Source organism: Meleagris gallopavo, chromosome 8 (genome assembly GCF_000146605.3).
Source record: "Meleagris gallopavo isolate NT-WF06-2002-E0010 breed Aviagen turkey brand Nicholas breeding stock chromosome 8, Turkey_5.1, whole genome shotgun sequence".
NCBI classification, from domain to species: domain Eukaryota; kingdom Metazoa; phylum Chordata; class Aves; order Galliformes; family Phasianidae; genus Meleagris; species Meleagris gallopavo.
Window position 1 is genome coordinate 1,763,306 of NC_015018.2, and position 20,544 is coordinate 1,783,849.

Sequence of the window (20,544 nt, forward strand, 5' to 3'; positions counted from 1 at the left end):
GAAGGGGAAGTAGTAAAGTAGTTACGCCACTGTACAATCACTGATGAGGCATAATTCTGTTCATGCATGCTTGACCCCTTCCATTCCCTCCAAAAAAAAAAAAAAAACACAAAGAAAACAACCCCCTCCCTGACCTTCAATTGAAAAAGAATAAGGCTATGTGGGATAATCAGCAGAACAGGAAGTATCCTGTGAAACAGCACTTGCTTTCCCAGTCGGAGTAATAGCTTAAGAGTATATGACTGCCTTCTGAAAATGTGTCAGGAAAATGACAGACCAAAGAGAAAGAAAGGGACAACATTGGCATAACAGCAAATAGGTCTCTAATAGATATACATGGCAATGAAATGAAGATTCCTCAGCTTAAAGGCTGAAATGAGGAAGCAAGGCTGTTGAATAAGGAATGGAGCAAAAAAAAAAATCTTTAATATACACATTTCATAGCATAGCTTGGTTAACAGAAGGGATTTTATGATGTATTAACTACTGTGGGAAAAGACTAGAGCCAGAAACGCATGACTGGAGCATTCCCAACTTCTTTGATCCATCATCAAGATAAGGTGGTGGTGTCTTCAGCAGTGTGAAATTCCATTAAACACCAGAATTCCACTTTAAAAGTCTTGCGTTTCCATGCCCTTTCATGTGGATTATTTTGTGTTCAACAATGTGAACGCTGGTTAATACAGCAAATGCAGTATACTGGTATTGCTGTCAAATCAACAACTGGAACAGCTAGCATACCAATTAGCATACGCTGTGTATCTTTTTTTTTACTGAGATTCCTTTTCACATCTCTCGTTTCTACAATGGAGTGCAAGTTTAATATCCTTCCAGAGACACAGCGCAGTGAGCCATACAGACTGAAAATACTCAGATAACACAAGATTTAATTTAATTCTTAAAATAACATGTGTAAGAACAAAAATGTACCATGTGGAGAAGTGTTGAGTCGTACGTTCCAGAGATTTCTCCAGTAGATACTGAAGATGCTTTCTTAGAACTACGTACGCTTTCCAATTTCTTACTTGAGGTGCTTGAACTTGCAAGGTATGTGGGAAATAGTATCAGTCAAACAATTGCTCAGAAAACAAATACAAGAACCAAAAAAAAAAAACCCTAAACTCTTCTTCACTGAAAAAGAGAGGCACTGCATTTTTAAGCTGAATTAAGGCTGTAAAACAATGCTGGTTCATTGCAAATTCCAAGTCATCGGTTTCACCCTGTCAGAGGGCTCCATCTAACCCACTGCTTCGCTGTTAGTCCTGTAAGCCTGCTTACGGAGGTGAGTCTCAATCTCCTCCCTGAAGACCAGCATCCCAAGGTGCGAGTGAGAGGCTTCGTTCATGGCTTTGGACTGGATACACATGCGATACTGCTCTGGAGTGAGTTCATCTGCACAATGTTTCTCATGCCAGAGGTGAAAGAGACCAGGGACCGGTGTTCTGATCACAATAAGGTCACCATGCAAGTACTTTCTGTAAAGGTGAACATCCTCACCGCCCCAACCTTTCACTTCCAAGTCAAAACCCCCTATAAAAACAGCATCAGAAAATGTTATTTTCGCACACAAACTGTTCCCAAACTGTTCCCAAGGTAAAAAGAGCAACACTCCTCACATAACGTATTACACAATTGTGTATGACATGCCAGACATTCTGGAGCAATTAACTACAACCACCCCATGCCAAACCATGCCAAATTGAGAGCTGAAAGCTTCAAACGTACAGCATCTTTGTGGTGGTACTGCCCAGGGCATAGATCATGCACTGCTGGCTACAGAGTCCCTTACAAGAGAGCACCCAAATCACATTAACCATGACACCCATGTGACAGCTGCAAAAAATCGTAGGCAAACCATGCTGGACATGCTTTTTTTTTGTTATTTTTAGCAATCATAATGGATTTCAACAGCTGAAAATTGAGGCAGTCATGCACCGTAGCAAAAGCCCTCTCTAAAAAAACCAGCAATTACTCCATAGGTCACAACACAAAATGTTCGTTTAAGAGAAGCAATCTACTCCAGCATTTTAACATTCCTCTTGCCTTTCCAGGACCACAGTGAAAACCAGCTCACACTTGCATACAAATCAACTAAATCATCATGTCTTCATTTAACTTTTACACAACGTGCCTGTTATTAGAAATTAACCTGCGTGCAAATCAGCATGCAGCCAATAGGTCTCTATCGTTATACCTCCTAACAGATGATCAAGATGATCAAGATTATCAAGAGCCTTCCAAATTTAATCAAGTCAGGCTGTACACAGTTTTAATAGAGTGCCACAAGAGGGTGCCAAAGCACATTTGTAAAGTCTTGAACAATATTCGACTAATCAAGGTTATTTAAGAGAAAGAATTTCAGTATTTTTCTGTTAGATGTTAACTTGAGGTGTTTTTCTTAAACTGTGATTTTGATTCAGACAGACATGCAGTACAAAAAAGCATGAGTTGAGTGAAACACTGTTGATATTAACAAATATTGTAGCTTCTAGCACGCAAGTCAGATGGAACAGCAAATCCAGAAACATCTGATTTCTGTCTAACTTGATAGTCAGTAGATCGGAATGCTGGATTTGGGAAAGACTGCATTTATTTCCTGCAGTTAGATAAGAACAGAGAATCAACTTTTGAACACCTCCCCCCAGTTTTCCTTACCAACAGTTAGGAAGTCTGTCCGGTACTGACAAGTCATCCCAAAGCCAAAGTCTCGCCAGAAACCAGAATCCTTCTTGTGTACCTACAATTTTAACACAACAGCTTTCTGAAATGCAACATACAAAGGACGTACACTACACCTGGTTTAGCAGAACCCTAAATTCTGATTGTTTGCTCAGTGCAGGATACAGCGTATCATGCTTCTAGTACTTCTGTCTTATCACATATTTAACACGTGGCTTTTCTCATTACTTAACCTCTTCCCATCCAATTCCAAGCACTTATCCCCTTGCAATTGTCACTTGTACTTCTCAGTGTTACCACATCTGTTTTCTGTGCATCTAGTCAGATCAAGCAGTAAATTTTTGATAGCCAATAGCCAAATCATCTGTTCCTGGGACTCCAATTCCTATTCAGCTCCTATAATGCTGGATATGCCCCTTCAGATAAGACAAATAAGATTACTGTATTCAGTTACTATAAAGTTTTGGATTGGAATAAGCAAATAAAACAGATTTCAGCAAAGAAATGCACTTCCAGCTGTGATTACCTGAGGCCAAAAGGTTCCCTTCTACTTTCTGAAGGCTTCCAGAAAACTCTTAGCTTCCCAGGACACTGAGGAGGACTAATTATGTTAGTAAAGCTGTGTTGCTCTTCGCTTTCCCTCTTTGAACTGTTTTTTAAACCTCAGAAGTCCCAGCTGCTAAACCCCATTTCCTCTTGTGTATCCTTTTTAAATAGATTAAGCATGGACATTTTCTACAGCCATTTCACTGTTAGGCAACAAAGATTCAGACATACAACAGTTGTGCACATTATACTTAAACCTATTCTACTAAGTATTTGTGAGCTTTATTTGTTTATTATTTACACTAGAAGTTCCCTAGAAATAAAGTTTCTCATACCAAAAGCAAGATGACATTAGTGGTATAACATCCAGTGATTCCAGTAGAATTGGATAACAACAGAAAAGAACCAACTTGTAGTGAATACAGCTTCATACAGCATGAGAAGAAGCCACTGACACCTTACCTACCTTGAGTTACACGGCACACTTCCTGACACTGCAGTTAAGAAGCAAGAAAAGCTTATAAAGCAGTATTTATAATCTCCTCCTTTCAGTTCAACTACTTGCTGGAGGCAAAAGTAGTTGCTGCCATGTTACGCTCCCACCCCCTGAAGTATTGACTTTCAAACCCAGTAATAAGAAGCAGATCAGGAGCTACCAACTTTACTTGATTAATTATACATTTAAGATTTAAACAGAACTCCAAGCTCAGTGAAGAGTGAGTTTCGTACTGTTTGATAAGCTTATCTTCCAAAATGCTTTGCCCATAATGGAGAACAGTGTTGATATATACTCCGCTCAAAGTTACAAGATATTCCAAACAGACCATTAAGTTCCATTTAATTCTGTTTTAATACAAAGCACAACTGATCCCATTCAGAATAAATCATGCTACTTACCAACTGTTGTTCCACAGGGGGTGGTATATCTTGGTTAGCATAGACAATAGCAGGATTATAGAGGCTGAATACCACAGGATAAAAAACCTTTTTTCCTGAAAGTCAAAAGGTAACTGTTACTTATTGTGAGCACCCTTTCTGAAGGCAAGAAGAAATGGGAAATTTAGTTATTACCCATTACATGAAAACAAAAATTTAAGGTCAAACCGGTAGGATTTTCCATTCAGGAAGTCTGGCATCTTGTGAGCAAGAGGCAGTGGGGTTGGCAAAGGAAAACATGTACACATCTATACTTAGATGTACATCTTTATGTACAACTACATATAATCTCCACACAATGACTGCATGTATATATCAACACGTTGGAAGACAGTAAAAAAAAATCCCTTCAACAATGAATGCTTAATGGTAAATCTACAAAAGCACTGAAGCCCAAATCACGCAATATTTGTGAAGAGGTAAGGTCATAAAATGCAGGGTATGCAAATAAAGGCACATATTTCCAGGATGCTTTCTGTAATAACATTAACTATTTTCAATATCTTGATTACACTGTGACAGCAGTTCTGTGCCTTCTCCCGAAGCCTGATAAAGTTCTTCACAAATCTCTTGCTAAGCCAGTCATCTAAAGGTTAACAGTGACAGCCCACAGGAATTCTCAGAACCTTGATTTGAGTATTAGCTGTGAATGTGGACAAAATGTTTTCAGATCTCACTTGAAGCAGAGATGACAAACTGTCAGCATAAATTGGTAAACAGTCCTTCAAAATCCCTTCCATGAGAAAGCTCACGAGACATTCCCAAGTTTTTCCAATTACATATACAACTCAGTTAATGAAGTACAGAGACAGGAGGGAAAGAACAATTAGAACTTAAGCATCTGCCTTTGATCAGTCTGTTGTCTGTGAATTATGTGAAAAAGATATCGGTTCACTCCAAAGTGACATTTGGAGAAAAGTTTTCTGGCCGCAAGAAATCTGGAACAACATTAAGCACTAAGAAACAAAACCAATACTTGACACAAGGCCTTAACTAGCATGCTTCTTAACTCAAGAAAGCTTTATCCATCTTTGCAAAAGCATGTAGAATAAGCCTCTAAGTCGGGTAAACTGGTCAGAAGAATTCAGAACTTATGAGGTAAATGCAGAGCCCTAGCTCAGCTCCTGCAAGGAGCATGTTATTTAGGCCTACTGTACAGCACTCATGATGTGTCTTAGCAATACAACTGAAAGCATGAGAAGAAAAGCTTGTTAGAGACTTTGATTCAACAACAACAACAAAAAAATCACTTTGCACAATAAGCCCTGCACTGCATTTTGTCACAAGTTTACATGCAGTCTGATTGCTAAAACAATTGTCCAGCTTTCTTTTAGATTGCCAAATCTTGAAAGAATGTTAAAACTGCACTCATTGTACAACAAAGTACAATGTGTTCTTCAGACAAGCTACCCTAAGGCAAAAGTTATTTCTCAGTCTAAATACGCACAGAATCATAAGGGCTGGAAGGAACCTCTGAAGACCATTGAGGGCAACCTGCCCTGCTAAAGAGGGTTCCCTGCACGAGATCACACAGGCAGGAAGGTGTCTGGATGGCTCTTAAATATCTCCAGAGAAGGAGACTCTACAAGCTCCGTGGGCAGCCTGTTCCAGTTCTCCATCACCCTCGATGAAAAGAAGTTGTCCCTCAAACATCGTTTTCTCTTTTGTGCACAGAGTATTTTTCATTTTCCTAGGTGCATGGTATAATTAAGGTCCATCAGCCCATCATTCAAGTTTGTTTTCTGTACATGCAATTCAGATCAGTCGAAGCTAACCTTAAAGGCACTTACCAGGCTCCGCATTTAAGCGACAACTGTTGAGGAACTCGGCTGTGAAGTAAACATCAACATCACAGAAGAACATCAGGACCTCGCCCTTTTCCCAGGCTCTGGCACCCATGTCCAGTCCCCGGCCACGGTTAAATTCCTCATTCAAAGAGACGAGCGTATAATTGTGGAAGTTAGTTTCTCTAGAAGGAAAAAAAAGCCAAACTCAAATTAAATCTTTATGTGGGTCACAAGGGCCTATTTATACTTTTCCAGCATTTCACAGCAACGTTGCTCCGGAAGCTGTTTTAAAAACCCAATTATATCACCACGATGAGAAAAAAAAATATCAGTTCCACTCAGTTGTGTGTTTCAAATAGCAGACTGCACACAGTGCAACAAGTCTTATTCCGTAACTTCACAACAATCATTCAAACAGATTTAAAAGGCGTTCTGGTAACTAATGTTATTTTAAATTCATAAGGCAACAGCTCTGTCTGTTCCTCTAGCATCCTCACCAAGTCTGAGAGGAGGACAAACACAAAGCCTCCCACCAAACTCATGTGACAAAAGGTCATCTATATATCGATGCCACCAGAACCCAGGCAATTTGCTTTTCTTTGCTGTTTCAAGACCAGTAGTGTGCATGCTTGAGCTCTTCGTATGAGAGCAAAGGAACAGCAATGAGGGGTTGGAAATACTTCTGAGGAAAAAATGCTTCCAGGCAAAGCGTGTACCTGATTCAGAGGAAAATTCCTGAAGAGAACAGAGTGAAAACACTCAACAGTAATACCACTGAAAAGATATCAGGTAATGACCTGCTTTGTGAGTTTGCCACTCTGAGCCTGACTGGTTGTTAGAGGAACAGCAAATCTCATAGGGAACACAGCAGGTGGCAGAAAGTGCCCCAGAAACAGAAGCAGCAAGCACTCCGCAGGCTGTGTGTCACGCAGGCTTTATGGGAGTAAGACAGAAGCATTCCTTGCTTCCTAGAAGATTTCCATGCATGCCAGATCAACCAACCATGACATTTTAAGCCAGCAACAACGCTGTCTGTGCCCATTCTAAGTTCACAAACTTTATGGACTCATAACATTCGTCATGGGCTCAGAACTAAGAAGAGCAGCTCAGGCCAGAGCAGGAACTCTTTAGTTAGACATTACAGACACTACTAACTTTGAGTTGGTTAATGCAGGTCTGTTGCTTCCAAGAGTAAGTATAATCAGTGAAACAAAAAACAGCAACATAGCAATTTTATAATATAGCTATTTGCTCTGATGGTCATGACAAAATAATTCATTTAGAGTTGTTATAGCAGAGGAAAAAGGACTCACTACATATTACCTGGAGGACTGAGAGCAAAGCTCAACTCCTCAGACTCCGCAACTGACCAGCCTCCCTTGACTACTGACACCAATCATTTCTTTCTTATTCTTAAATAAAAACCCATTTTCCAATGAAACAACTATCCAAACAAAGTCCACGTCAAAAAAAGTTTAAATTCTTATGAGTCTGTTGTTATGACTGAATATTCACAGCAAGATTCAGCCCTGTAGTTTTACAGGCTGTCAGACTGAAACTTCAAAGCCACTGCTGCTAATCTTGATTTGTTAAACTTGATTTGTAGTAGTCTTCAGGAGAATTTTGCAGCTGAAGCTGTAAAACGTCAACTGAAATGAAGTTTTTTCCTACTAGCCTGTAACTGACAGCAAGCTTCTTTGTATTGTTTCAATCTTATACGGAAACATTTCAAATGTTTGTATTGACACACTTACCTAGATACAGACTCTAGAATGGTTTTTACTTCTGATAGACCATCTTGTCCAAAATACACCACTGTGAGGTGGATGCGCTTATCTTGATGAATGCACACATCCCTGTAAGCAGGAAGATAAGCTGATGTTAATTACGGCTTGCACTCTTACAGATGTCTCAGATGCTTTAAAAATATTGTGTTTAGATGTACTACCAGATGTACGTATTCTGGTCAGACTGAAGAAAGTGAATTTTTCCCACATCTTCCCCCATTTTTATGTTTGAACCAGAAAGATCCAATACACAGGAGCTCAAAAGTTGATGTAAACACAAAGATGTTCAACAACACGTGTGCCCAGGCTCACAACAGCCCTGTCATACACTCTAAGAGGGGTTCAGTGCTGCTTGTGAATTTCTCAATTCCTTTTGGAAAGAACATCTCCATACAATAGGATCAATTAACAAACATCCCCAGGCAGCTGCATGCAATGTTGTAATCATTAGTTTTGTCACAAATCTATCAGAATAGAAATTCATTCTGAAAATGCAATACTCCAAGTCAGCAACATAGCTCACTACATAATCTCATGCACCTACCTGAAGTTTTGCATGAACTGTGCAAATGCTTCAGTTCTTCCAGCAAGAGGGACAATAATGTTAATGACTGATCTAGAAATATCGACAGTCTCACTCTTCACTTTCATGAGGGGTCCAAATGGTCGGAACAACGTGACATGTCTGTATTCCATGCCATCCATCTTCTTATAGAACAGCTCATATTGTGTCCCTTTATCTCTTTCCGTACGATAGTAACCTGAAGAATAAGTCACACAAGTTACTTTTTTTTTTTTAGTCAAAGATCCCAGCAATGGTATTTTCTGAAACACTTTTCTCCTGAGAACTAGAAAAAAGTGTAAAGGAAAGCTGTTAAGTGTTTTGCTTTTTTTTTCCCCACTAATCCAAGCAAAAACAAACCACCACAAGTCAAACTCAGTCTCCTACCTTCTTATAACGTATCTCAAAAACAACCACAAATTATCTCTAGCTCTCTCTGCTTCTCAGAGATCAAACTAAGTTAGATAGTCCCAAAAACTTCACAAACATAATTAGAGTTGGGTCTTCCCAACCAAAAAGCAATTCAGCTATTTGCTATCAAAAAGGAAGGCTGAAATCCAATGCTGCCTGTTCTCTAACTGTTGGGTAAGGATCTTCCCCTGAGCTAGCCCACAGCAATAGCTGACATCATCTGGCCAGCAATAACACAACAAAACTGTGAGCAGCACACACAACAGTAAGTTGCCTGAAAAAGCCTGTTAAGTCTAAATTGTGCTATCTAAAAAAAAACCAAAAACATGTAATAAATGCTGGAATGCTATAAAATTTTCACTGCTGGCCATTAGTTACTGTTTTCTATCCCATTAATTAGAACAGTAGTGTTTTACCATATCCATGGTTTTCTAGGGACATCGGCAGAAGTTTCCCATAAAGCTAACAGCACTATTTGATAAAACAATACAAGTCCTCTGTCACTAGGATTACTTACTTAGAGATTTTTAGTCATTTATTTTACTTTAAGACCCCTCATGCACATTAGAGAATTTACCCCACTCAGAACAAGTATTTCAGTTAGCTGACTGCTTTCAAGGAACATCACCTTGGCCACATTAAACAGCCTCTCCAACTCTCAGCCATGGAAAAGGCCAAGACCAATCAGAAGACTTGGCTGTGCTCTGCATAGCTAATCCTGTGTTGATACTAGCTCACAGTAACCTCAAACTAAGAAGAAATGACAGTTTCTCCTACTTACTTGCTCAAAGCACCTTCCCTAAGCCTCCCCTCATGACACCCCAGTTTCCCTCTCCCATTTTCCTTCTTGTTGCCCCTGCTTTATATCTGCCCAATACATCTTCAAGACAAACAAATCTGCATTACTTCCTTTGTGAACACAGAACTATATGAAAGAGGCATATGTTAATGCTTAGTTTGAAACAGTTGTGCTTTCCCTAACTGGAAGTAACAAAAAGGCTGTTTCACCCTAACAGTGAAGATCCAGCGTTGACTGTTAGAAGCAAAGAGCTCACGAACCCCTCACAGTTGTTTTTCACTCCTTCCCTCTGCTGACTAAGCAAGCACTGGACCCTGCAAAGAGCTTGTTGCCTACAGGAGCAGCTGATGCACCAGTGCTTTCACATGTTCTCTCATGATACGCAGCACAGACATTATACCAGCATTCCTGTATATACTAGAATTCAGTACTGAATACTATATTCCTTTTCTCCGGCATCCAATACCTACATAAAGATGAAAATTATGCTAAAATGGCTAAGTGAAGTTGCTCAGATGCACAGTTGTCAATACCTTATGTTTAATCAAAGGATCAACCTACGTCACAGTCTAACACAGTATAATAGAGGTCTGGTACAGGGCAAAATAAAAAGATCTATAATGAAATAATTTTATAAAGCTACGCCAGTATTTTAGAAACTCAGTTCTGCACAGAGCCTTGTCAGCACTCAACTGCTGGAATACAGAACGCCAAACTTTTGGATCTCAACATCTTATCCATTCCACAACTGTTTTTAATAGCAAGTGCATCATTCCAGAGTTACTCGCCTTGCTAAGAGTGAACTTCCTTGGGTAATCTACTAATTTGAATACTTTTATGAGTTTAAAGCTTCCATGCACAGAAAGCAAAATTGAGAACAGACAAAAAGAACCAACATCTGTTCTACTGCTTACTACGTTCAGTGTAACACCCAGGACTCACTCACGTAATAAAAACTATCTCACCTTCCAACTAGCATATTCTGGCTGCCATCCAAGATAGAACTCTAAAGGGAGAGAATTAAAAAGCAGCAGAAATAATTTAACAGTTATTACTCCTGTTCCAAGAAGATTTACTCACTTTGTGGAGTGCCGTTTCTCACCAAACAAACTGGATCTTAAGGATACTGGGAATTCAAGTGCTATCAAAGCCAAAAGCTTTTCATCCATTGCTTTGAATACTTTTTTTTTTTCCAGTTAACAAGAAAGTGACTAAATAAATGTTTGGTACATGGAATTTAATAAGTACTTTTTTAATGTTACAATTATTTGGCAAAGCTCTCAGGACACCAGCCAACTTCCAGTGTTAGAATATACTAAAGGGGTCATTTGGACGACAAACAGTTCTGGATGGCAAGGATGTCCAAAGAGCTTCAACTCCGATGGGGAATACTCCCTCAAGTTTCAGACCTAAATAGCTTCTGGACTTGGCCCTGTTCCAGCTGGCAAAACAGAAGCAAGTCCAATCAGCACTCAGATTCTGGTAGTCACTCAGTAGCAAGGTCATTATTAGACACCAGCAAAGTGCTAATTAACCTGTGCATAAGGCAAAGCCTCTATTTTCCAAAAACTATTTTTGAATGGCTGTTGAATAAAACATCTCTCAACCTAAAGCATTCCATACAAACTAAGCTGGTTAATGCAGAGCGCATTAGAAAGGGCGGTAGAAGGCCAGATGTTCATGAAGGCTCGCAGAGTTTCTTGTCACTACTCAAGATTTAAATACCACAAACTTCTGAAGAAACTGCATGGATAACTGATACTATGTTCTTCCTCTCTTACTCATCTCCTCAGTATTATTATACATAGATCGAGTTTCCTAATTATAACCAACTACTATCCTAGAAATCCCAAATCAGCAATTACATTCACTGTTTGTAGCTGCACACTTTCATTTGTGAAAATACAATATGTGAAATGTAAACTAAAGCCCCTCCAGGAGTGTTTATCACACAAAGGGAATCACGTGCTTCTAGGCCAGATCTTTTTCAGCTAATATGAGATTTCTACCACAGCAAAAAGGGTAAAAACAAAAAATAAAGCTGGACAGATTTAAGAAATTGGCTATTTTACTTTTCAAAAGAAGTCAGCTGAGTTTCATGCAGAAGTAATTTTGTAGCTTTCAGGAGTTACCTTTAAAGTTGCAATGCATTCATTCTTTTTTTTTATTATTATTATTATTATTATTTATTTTAAAGTTCACATTATTATTCTGAGTCTGCCAACAGTCAGTATGGTTGTAGTAACTTGGCCTAATACAGACAAGAAAATACAGCAACAGGAAGTTACCATCTATGCTGTAAAATGCAATTGCAATGTAAGTGAATCCTGAAATAGAATAAGAAAAAAATCTGGAAAGACAGTGATACTCCACTGAGTGCGCCTCGAAGAGTAAGCAAGTGAAGAAAAACAGCTATGTACATAGTGCCAATGATGATATGCTGTCAGACAAGATTATCTATTACAAGATGAGCATCCTAGACATGTTTATAGACATGTTTACACAGCCACCAAATTTTGTAAGGATTAAGTACTATACCTCAAAGTGCATCCCAGAAGAGGTTATACAGCTCAAGTTCCAGTAGTGGACACGTCCAGGAAAGAAGCTGAAATAACTCCCAGAATCAAATTCTTACCTACGCAACCTAAGATTGTTGAGGTGGAAATTTCCATTTGCTAGGAGAAACACACCTGTTCTAGCTTAGCTTATGCTTGGAGCAGAATTTTGTGGGTAAACTCATAGAATCCTAGAATGGCCTGGGTTGAAAAGGACCACAATGCTCATCCCATTTCAACCCCCCTCCCACATGCAGGGCTGTCAACCACCAGACCAGGCTGCTCAGAGCCACATCCAGCATGAATTTGTTTCTCCTGATACGCGTGTTAGTTTTGAGAAAAACTTCTGTAATTTACAATATACAAGAAAAAAGTAAATCCGTATCTATATTAAAATGTGATGGCTAGGAATTAACTACTACACTATCATGTTTTCTCTTCTGCCCCAGAACAGTAAGTAAAATCCACACTTTTAGCCTCCTGTTCCAAATTGCCTAAAACTAGTCTTAGTCCTAAATCCCTTCTTTAAAAACACAGTGAGCAACTGGAAAAAAGACAATATAAATGATGAACCATGTGCTTAAATTAAAGCCAGCACAAGCAAACTGTTTCTCTAAATGAACAATCCTAATTCAGTAAATAGTGCTCTTTGGATATTTACAGGAACGAAGATGTCTATTTCAGTAGACACAGAATCAGCAATGAAATTTGAACTAAAAGGTTTATTATAGCTTAAGGGAGCAGAGTTTTCCAAAATGGAAGGCATCAACTTTCTACCTGGACTTGTATCAAGACACTGACAAGTGAGCTAGTACACAAGAGCCCCAGTCAGAGAGCTACAGTGTGAGAGATCTGAGGGACCCACTAACAGCTGGGTCTGTTTCTTAACTTGAAGTCTTGAAACAGCAACAGAAAACATTTAATGAGCTTTTTTTGTTTCTTTTGCTTGCCCAGTATCTAAATTAGCCAGTTTTTTTTTCCCCCACATACACAAACAACACCCACACATCCCACAGCTTCTACCTGAAGGACAAGATGGTAATGTACATCACTGTAGCAAGCTGCTAACACATGTGCATAAACTATAGCACAAAAATACATCATTTTAGTACAGGAACTGTCAAAAACATATGCAGTAACCTATGCTTGAAAAAAACTGCCTTTAGAACAAAAAGAAATGGGTTTAATTTCCAAAAACAACTCTAAAATACACTGGTGCAAACAGAAGTAAAGGTATGAAGTACAATTCTAAGGTCCTAGGACCTTCTTCCATGAGCATCTGCAGCCACGGAAGTTAATATTCACTCGTGATAGTATATCTACTTCAGTATAGATAAAAAAATCCTCTAGAACATAAGCAATACATGAAACAAAGAAAAAAGGCAGTTGTACACTTAGAAACAAAACAGTAAGACATGGCAAGAATGACAATCTCCAGATAATATACAGTTTTAAGTGAAAACCCTAATAGGGGCCTAATGGTGCACTGGCTATATTATACTGACACAATGAACTGGATCCTATATCCAGGCTCACCTTCCTGAAAGATGAGTCTTGCATTAAAACTTTCAACTTTTTTTTTTTTTTTTTCAACTTTTTGAGCTGCAGAGCAATTACATCATCTTTGATTGAAACAACTGATTAATTCAAGGCCAACTGGACCCTTTTCCAACATGTGTGCTTACTAGTACAGAATCAGTACTGCTGAGAACCAAAATCCGTTTGAAATCCTCTTGTTTATAGCACAGTTCAAACTTCATTCTTTTATGGAAGCATGAACTGTGTTTAGTATGGTAAATACAAAAATGCAAGTACTAGGGCCGTTACTGATAATAATCTTCACCAGCATTACATTGTACCTTGAAAGCCAAGCTTTACAGGAATTTTAGGTAATGCATTTTTTAGCATGCCAGTAAGTGTTGAAAGTATAATGGTTGTATTTCTAACTATAATATGCTCTGTAATTAAATGTACAGGTGCTGAAAGAAGAGATGAGAGAACAAGTAAACTGAAATACTCACATTAACAGTCCCGTTTCCATTTAACCTACCTGCATGCTTCTCCCCAGTAAGCCTAGCTCAAGGTTGCACATCTTAGCAGACCTCATAAGTGGTAAACAGCGAAGAGGCTCTTCAGGTGACATGACCAAAACATATCAGTCTACTAACAACTCTCCTCATTATGAGCATGCCGACTCTATGAGTCAGAAGCTTGACTATTAACTGAAGGTGGTGTAAAGATGAGTGAAGAAAATGCCCTGCACCTTCACAGCCAAGCAGCTCAACTATGCTGGAAAAGGAGTCAGTTTTTCCCTCTCACTGCAACCTTTCAATTACTTCAAAACAATTAGCAGCTGCAACAAAGATGCTTAAATCAGTTACGAATGCCTCAATATTTTAAGCAGTTAAAGCTTTCCTATACACTTCCTGTGGAACCCATTTGGAAATAGATAACTTGCTTCCTATTCAGAACACAACATAATGAAGCAGTAGTACTCTCTGTAGGAAATACAGGTTCTTACTGTTTAATTACTGTTAAAGACTATAACTGAATAAGTAAAAAACCCTAAAAAAAAACCTAAACATTAAATGCCTGTGGTGACATATAATAAACAGGCTGGAAAGCACCTAATAGACATACCTTCCACAAAATCATTTTCGCTATACAGCTGCCTCTCTCCTACTCCATCATCATCATCTTCTTCATCTGGATTATTGATAACTTCCAGGCCAGCCTCAATAACTTCCACCAATTCATCTCGTTTATCCTTCCTAACAGGTTTCTCTTCCGGATGCCGAGTGAGCCCCATCTCCAGCTGGAACACTTTCATGGACGTAAAGCTTTCAAAAGGAACAACGCCGTATTCACTAGGCAGCTTCGCCCCCACACTCACTTCAGCTTTGTCGATCTGGGAATGAAGGAACTCTAGGAGATCATTCGATGCTTGTTCTTTGGTGCCCTGGTAGTTCACACCATTGACCTTGGGGTTCTTTTTATCCTGCAGAGTTTTCAATTTATCGCTCATTTCCTGAAGCTCTTGCTTTAACTGGGCAATCTGACGTTTCAGACTAGTAGCTCTGTTTTGATAATGCTCTTCTTGTTCCTGCAAGAGAGCCTGATAGTACTCTTTACCCATGTTTTCACCCATAACGCCAGGTAAAGACCCATTACTATCTGTCTGTGGGGCACACTCAAGCAAATACATGAGCAAGACTAAACTGAATAGAAAAGCAATGCCCAGTAACAGCCAACGAGTCCTGGCTTGAATTACTAAGCCTCTTCTGGGCATTCTCATCTTATCTCCGTCCCCAAACAAAAAAGACAACTTAACTGCTCATGCCTTCTGGGGAACATCACCCCAGAGTTCAATTCTTAGGAACTGGAAGAAATTATGACCTTAAGTGCTACTACAAGGTCTGATGATGTAGCACATGACCCATTTTCCATTTTTTCCCTAATCAGGTGTCATAGCAGAGCATAAATCAGAGGTTCCCACATCATCCGTGACCATCAATGGTACATTTGGCTGAACCCATACAACTAGGTTAGGATTTCTTATCCCAGACAAAAACTGCTAAAAGGGAACAAGAAGGAAGACGGCAGCCAGCAATCATACTTCCATTTCCTAACAGAAGCGGTTAGTTTTTAGCCTACTTGAAATTCAGTGAGGAAAGTCTGCATAAGACATTTCATAAGCTTGGAATCTACAGCATTTCATTTTCCACTGTGAAAGAAGTCTACAGGTCAGTAATGGTAACTGCCATTGGCTAGTCTGACATTTTCCTTTGGCACGTTAGTATTTTATTCTTCTTTCCTCTCCTTGGAATCTGCAGTTTGAGTCAGCAAAATGAAGACAGAACCTAAAACTGAAAGAAAGATGCCTATTAGAACAACAAAGCATTCATTGTCATTTCAAATACACATCAACAAAATTATAACACACTGATGCAAGGCATCGCAGCAGGAAGAGGCAGGAAAACAGGTGAGCCAAAACAATTTCTTTCCATTGCATCACCCAGTTATTCCCTTTGACATAGTGTTCATATCACTCCCAGAAAATGTGCTAGCTACAACAGTATTCTCATTCAGTTATCACTCCTCCACTCCTTTTTTTTTTTCTTCCTGTGGGAAGGAAAAAAACAAGAGAAAACATGCCCTTCCTACTCATCTAAAAAACCCAAGAGCTATTTTGAAGCAGCAGCAGCAATTTGTATTTCCATTCGCTTTTACTTCAGTAAATATCTTTTAGGGAGTAATTATTCGCTCATGAATAAAGTATTGAGGACTTAAATACCAAAGTTCACAAAACCATCATTCCAGATTAAGGCAAATTGAACAGAATTGAAAAAACAAGTGTAGATTCCTAAGTGAAGAAAGGGAGATTCAGACACTTAGTTCACTGCCATTTCTACCATTTTAACCATTCAGTTTAAACAGAGCAAAGAGGTGCTGACAGTTGGAATCTGCAATCCCCCTTAGAGCAGAGCAAGGAAAGACCCATAAAAAGGTCAGTCACACAAAAGGAGAATACCAAAAACGACAGTGAACAAAACAGTTCGTGGACCTACTTCAGTGGAAGCATAAACAGGCAAGACAACAGAAGGATACAGCAGAAATGAAGCCCAATCTATGTGATACTACTTCCTAAGGCTTGGTGCTAAAAAGTAGGCAAAGCTGATTACAACTTATCCAAGCCATTTATTTGCCCTGCATGCATTCTGACTGTGTTGTCTAACTGGAGCTTCAGTGTAATTTCAGTATGCCGATGAAATAAGAATTGCACACGACAATATTCTTTAGACATGAATTGAGCAGATTGCTATCTGTCAGTGCCACCAATCACCGAATCTGTCTTTCTACCAATCTTGAACATAAAAATAAAGCTGTTGCCACAACGCGCTTCATTTGTTTATTATACTACAGATTATATCCCTGCAGCATTTCTGACGTGTCCTTGCAATATTCCTCCCTTCTCAGCCAGCTTCCAGCACCTGGATAACACCTCAGTGAGCACCAGGTACTGCGCATCAGGATATTAAGCAGCATTTGCAAGCAAAGCCCTAGAGATTCAATATATGATTGATATCACCAAAACTGGTGGTTACCTTCCTCGCATTTCCAAGCATATCATACACAAAATCTTGCAGGAACTTCACACTTACAGCCATTCAGATGAAGCCTACAGGACTGCTTGAAACCATTACAACACTGCTAGTGCAAGAATCCCTGCCTATGACCCAGTTTAAGTATAAATTAGATTGTTTACTAGAGATTTTGCACACAGCAGCTTAAAAGCAATAGTTATATGAAACTGAATCTTTCTGTACTCATGTGAAGCTAGTGGTCACAAATAATAGGCATGCCATGTGAACTCTAGAAGACATCTGAAGTCTAAGTAACACAGAAGTTAGTCATTCCCTACTGAAAGCATGTTACAGCACCAGATGTGTCTTCAAACTGAAAACATGGTCCAGATGTGGTGAGTCAAAGCAGAAAAGAGAAAAGCCTACAGGCTAAAACTATTTAACAGAAGTGATGCAGTAACACCCCAAACATTCCTTAATACAGAACTGCCTGCATGATGTTATTACACACTTCCTCCTGCATTCTGGTTCTGTTAGAAAGCAAGAGGTGAAGCCACAATTACTAATATGAAGAATCACATAATTCTTGATATCCACATAAGTGCTAGACTGCAGCAAGGCCATACCACACATAGCTGAGACATCCTAGATCAGTCAAGGTCTATGGAAGAAGTGGTCAAACTGTCTGGTTTGAGTAAAACATGAACAGATGCAGTTTCAGCTATTTTTACTGTGTAGCCTTAATACTGCTGTCAAGAACAGCACTTCTAGCACCACTGCATACACAAACACAGCTATTTTATCACCACAGCAATCAGCCTTTCAAATTATTAAGAGATGCTTTTGGCACTGGGAACATGACAGGAAACAAGGCTAAGCGCTACAGCCAGAACAGAAAGAGCATTTTGCACCTGTGCACATTTTTACAGCATTGTTTAAGAAAAATGAAAGCAGAGAGCAGAAACCAGGGACTAATATTTTTAGTGAAGACACAGCATTAACTCATTCAGGCTGCCACTGTACAGCTTAGTGATAGGCAGTGCAGGCAGCTGCAAACCACTGCCGGATTTGGTTCCTCACAACCTCCAGTTTAGAGTCACTTAAGTCATGAAGCCTCCTATTCCATGGGCTGTTATTAAGCAATACTTAAGTCCTGAAGCCAGGGCATTAGCATGAGGCCTTCATTCAATTCTCTGATATATCAGTAAATTGCCTTGTGTTCAACCCTGGTGAGTCATTAGCTTTCTTTAGGTCTTATTCTTTTCTAGAAAGAGGTGAAAACAGATTGCCTGATGTGGTGTCAGGAGGACAAAGTGCACCGGGAGATAAAGACTCCATCAGACAACAGCAAAGAGTCACAGAAAAACAACTCTGTTCTTAATTAGTTTCTTCATTGTGGCCAAATGTACATCATTATGGAGGACTACGAGAAGTCAGCATGCCAACAGAGACTAGCCATTTCCATTGCATCATCAATGCAGTAACAGAAGATTACAAGGAATTGCAGATTTTTGAGCCTTGTCTACTGGGACTAGAGATGTGTTTTAGGGAGCAGTGCCTCCAGGGGTACTTAGAGCAGAGAAACAAGAAATCCCTTTCTGCCAGGACAGAAAGTACATATGTTGGACTGCAGAGACCTCACTGATGCTTTTCCTTCTAGACTCTAATTATACTTCATTAGTTGAAACCCTTTTCCAGCAAACCAGTGACAATCTTATTAAGACAGCCTTTTGCACAGAGATAGACCTTGACACTGACAATTTTAGAGTAACGCTGTAAACGACAGGCATTTTTCCCCACTACCACTTCCCTTTGTCCTGTGAATGCAAGGAGTGTTTATGCAACTGGTTACGTTCAATATTGAGATTTTAAATGGCATCTGAAGATGGAAGTTAGTTTGTTACAGTGGGGACTGAACCCATCTAGACATGTTTGTATTTTTTCAGTGTCACTTCCGCAGAGAGAAGCAAATGAGTCAGATTTGTGCCTAGAAGGGCTTGGATTTATTACCTTTTAGTGTGCTGCCTGTTGAAAAGGCTCCCACAACCTAAGAGTTCCAGTAACAATTTAACAATAGCATAAGGCAGCATCTTTCTCTATCCCCTCTTTTCCACATATTTGGAGATAAAAGCAGCTTGAAGATGCCCTAGAAAATAAAACCATTTAATCAGAGGCCTGCCAAGGAGATGCCCTTGCTAACATAATCATTTACACAAACTTGCACATGAGATGCCCTTGTTCATAAGTTGTTGTGCAGAAGCTTGCAAATTCCTTCTCACTCCATCTGTACACTCTCACCAAATAAGGTTTTAGTTACTAAGGTCAACAGACAACTTAAACTTAAAAGCATTGGACTTAATGCAGGCCTAACGAAGGGGAGAACAACATAAAACTTCTTTACAGAAAGAGTTGTTAAGCACTGCAATAGGCTCCCCAGAGTGGTTGTTGAGGCACCATCCCTGGATGTGTTTCAAATGGCATGGATGTGGTGCTCAGGGACATGATTTATCAAAGGGTTTTAGAGTTGGGTAGTATGGTGAGGGTGAGGTTGGACTTAATTATCTTGAAGGTCTTTTCCAACCTGAACTATTTTATGATTCAATGATTAGGCCGACAAGGAAGTCTGTAACCTCAGAGTACTGCAGTCAATGAGGAAAGCAGGAAAGGACCGAGTTATCAGGTAGTTAGGATGAACAGGAACCTGCAGATTCTGATATTTTGAGACACCCCACAGGGGGATCTCCCAGTGCACTCTCCCTTTATTCAAATAAATTAAGCCAGAAGCTTCTCCTCTGTCTCTTCTGGGCATCAAGAGAATTGAGCGAGTCGATTAGAGCAAAATGTTCCCAACATATTTACAACCTAAATTTGCTAACGTGTTAGGCCTGGCACAACACAATCTTAAGAATCATGTAAATTACTCCCAAACTGCAGAAGATTATTACAAGAGAAAGCAAGCTGTGAAACAAGCCTATAAATGAGGAAATGCAAGCGACATGTTCAGTATCAACCAGAAAAGTTAATTCAGTGTAATGGGGTTCAGCCTAAAATTCATAAACAAGAATAGGGTTTCCTGGCAGGAGGGTTGGAGATTGATGATCCTGGAGGTCCCTTCCAACCCAGGCCATTCTGTGATTCTGTGAAAAAGTACTCATGCAATAGTTCCCATGATCAGTATTCCATTGTTTGAAGATCCAATTTTAATTGCAGATGCTGATATTTTGCTTCATTTCAATTTTTTCAAAACAAAAATATTTGCAGTGAGACCTCTGAGGCTTATACAATGCTGACAAAGATTTGCTACTTCTCCAGAATCAACTGGTTGTTATTCTTCCTGCATTTCTCAGGCCTTATGTATATTCAACTATGGAAATGTTTGTTCCTTACCAAAGAGCTTG

General features: G+C 39.4%; 1 protein-coding gene across 2 annotated transcripts in view; it reads right to left on the reverse strand.

Moving 5' to 3' along the window:
- Positions 1-404: 404 nt before the first annotated feature.
- The window catches only part of CSGALNACT2 (chondroitin sulfate N-acetylgalactosaminyltransferase 2), a 30,202-nt gene continuing 10,062 nt past the window's right edge, over positions 405-20,544 (reverse strand). For both annotated transcript variants that reach the window (XM_010714126.2, XM_019618015.2), the window contains exons 2-8: positions 14,703-15,928; positions 8,280-8,496; positions 7,703-7,804; positions 5,952-6,130; positions 4,123-4,217; positions 2,656-2,737; positions 405-1,530 (exon numbers count right to left, since the gene is read on the reverse strand). In XM_010714126.2, coding sequence (XP_010712428.1) covers positions 1,238-1,530; positions 2,656-2,737; positions 4,123-4,217; positions 5,952-6,130; positions 7,703-7,804; positions 8,280-8,496; positions 14,703-15,357 — 1,623 coding nt within the window. In that variant the 5' untranslated portion in view covers positions 15,358-15,928 and the 3' untranslated portion in view covers positions 405-1,237. The remainder of the gene's footprint in view (positions 1,531-2,655; positions 2,738-4,122; positions 4,218-5,951; positions 6,131-7,702; positions 7,805-8,279; positions 8,497-14,702; positions 15,929-20,544) is intronic.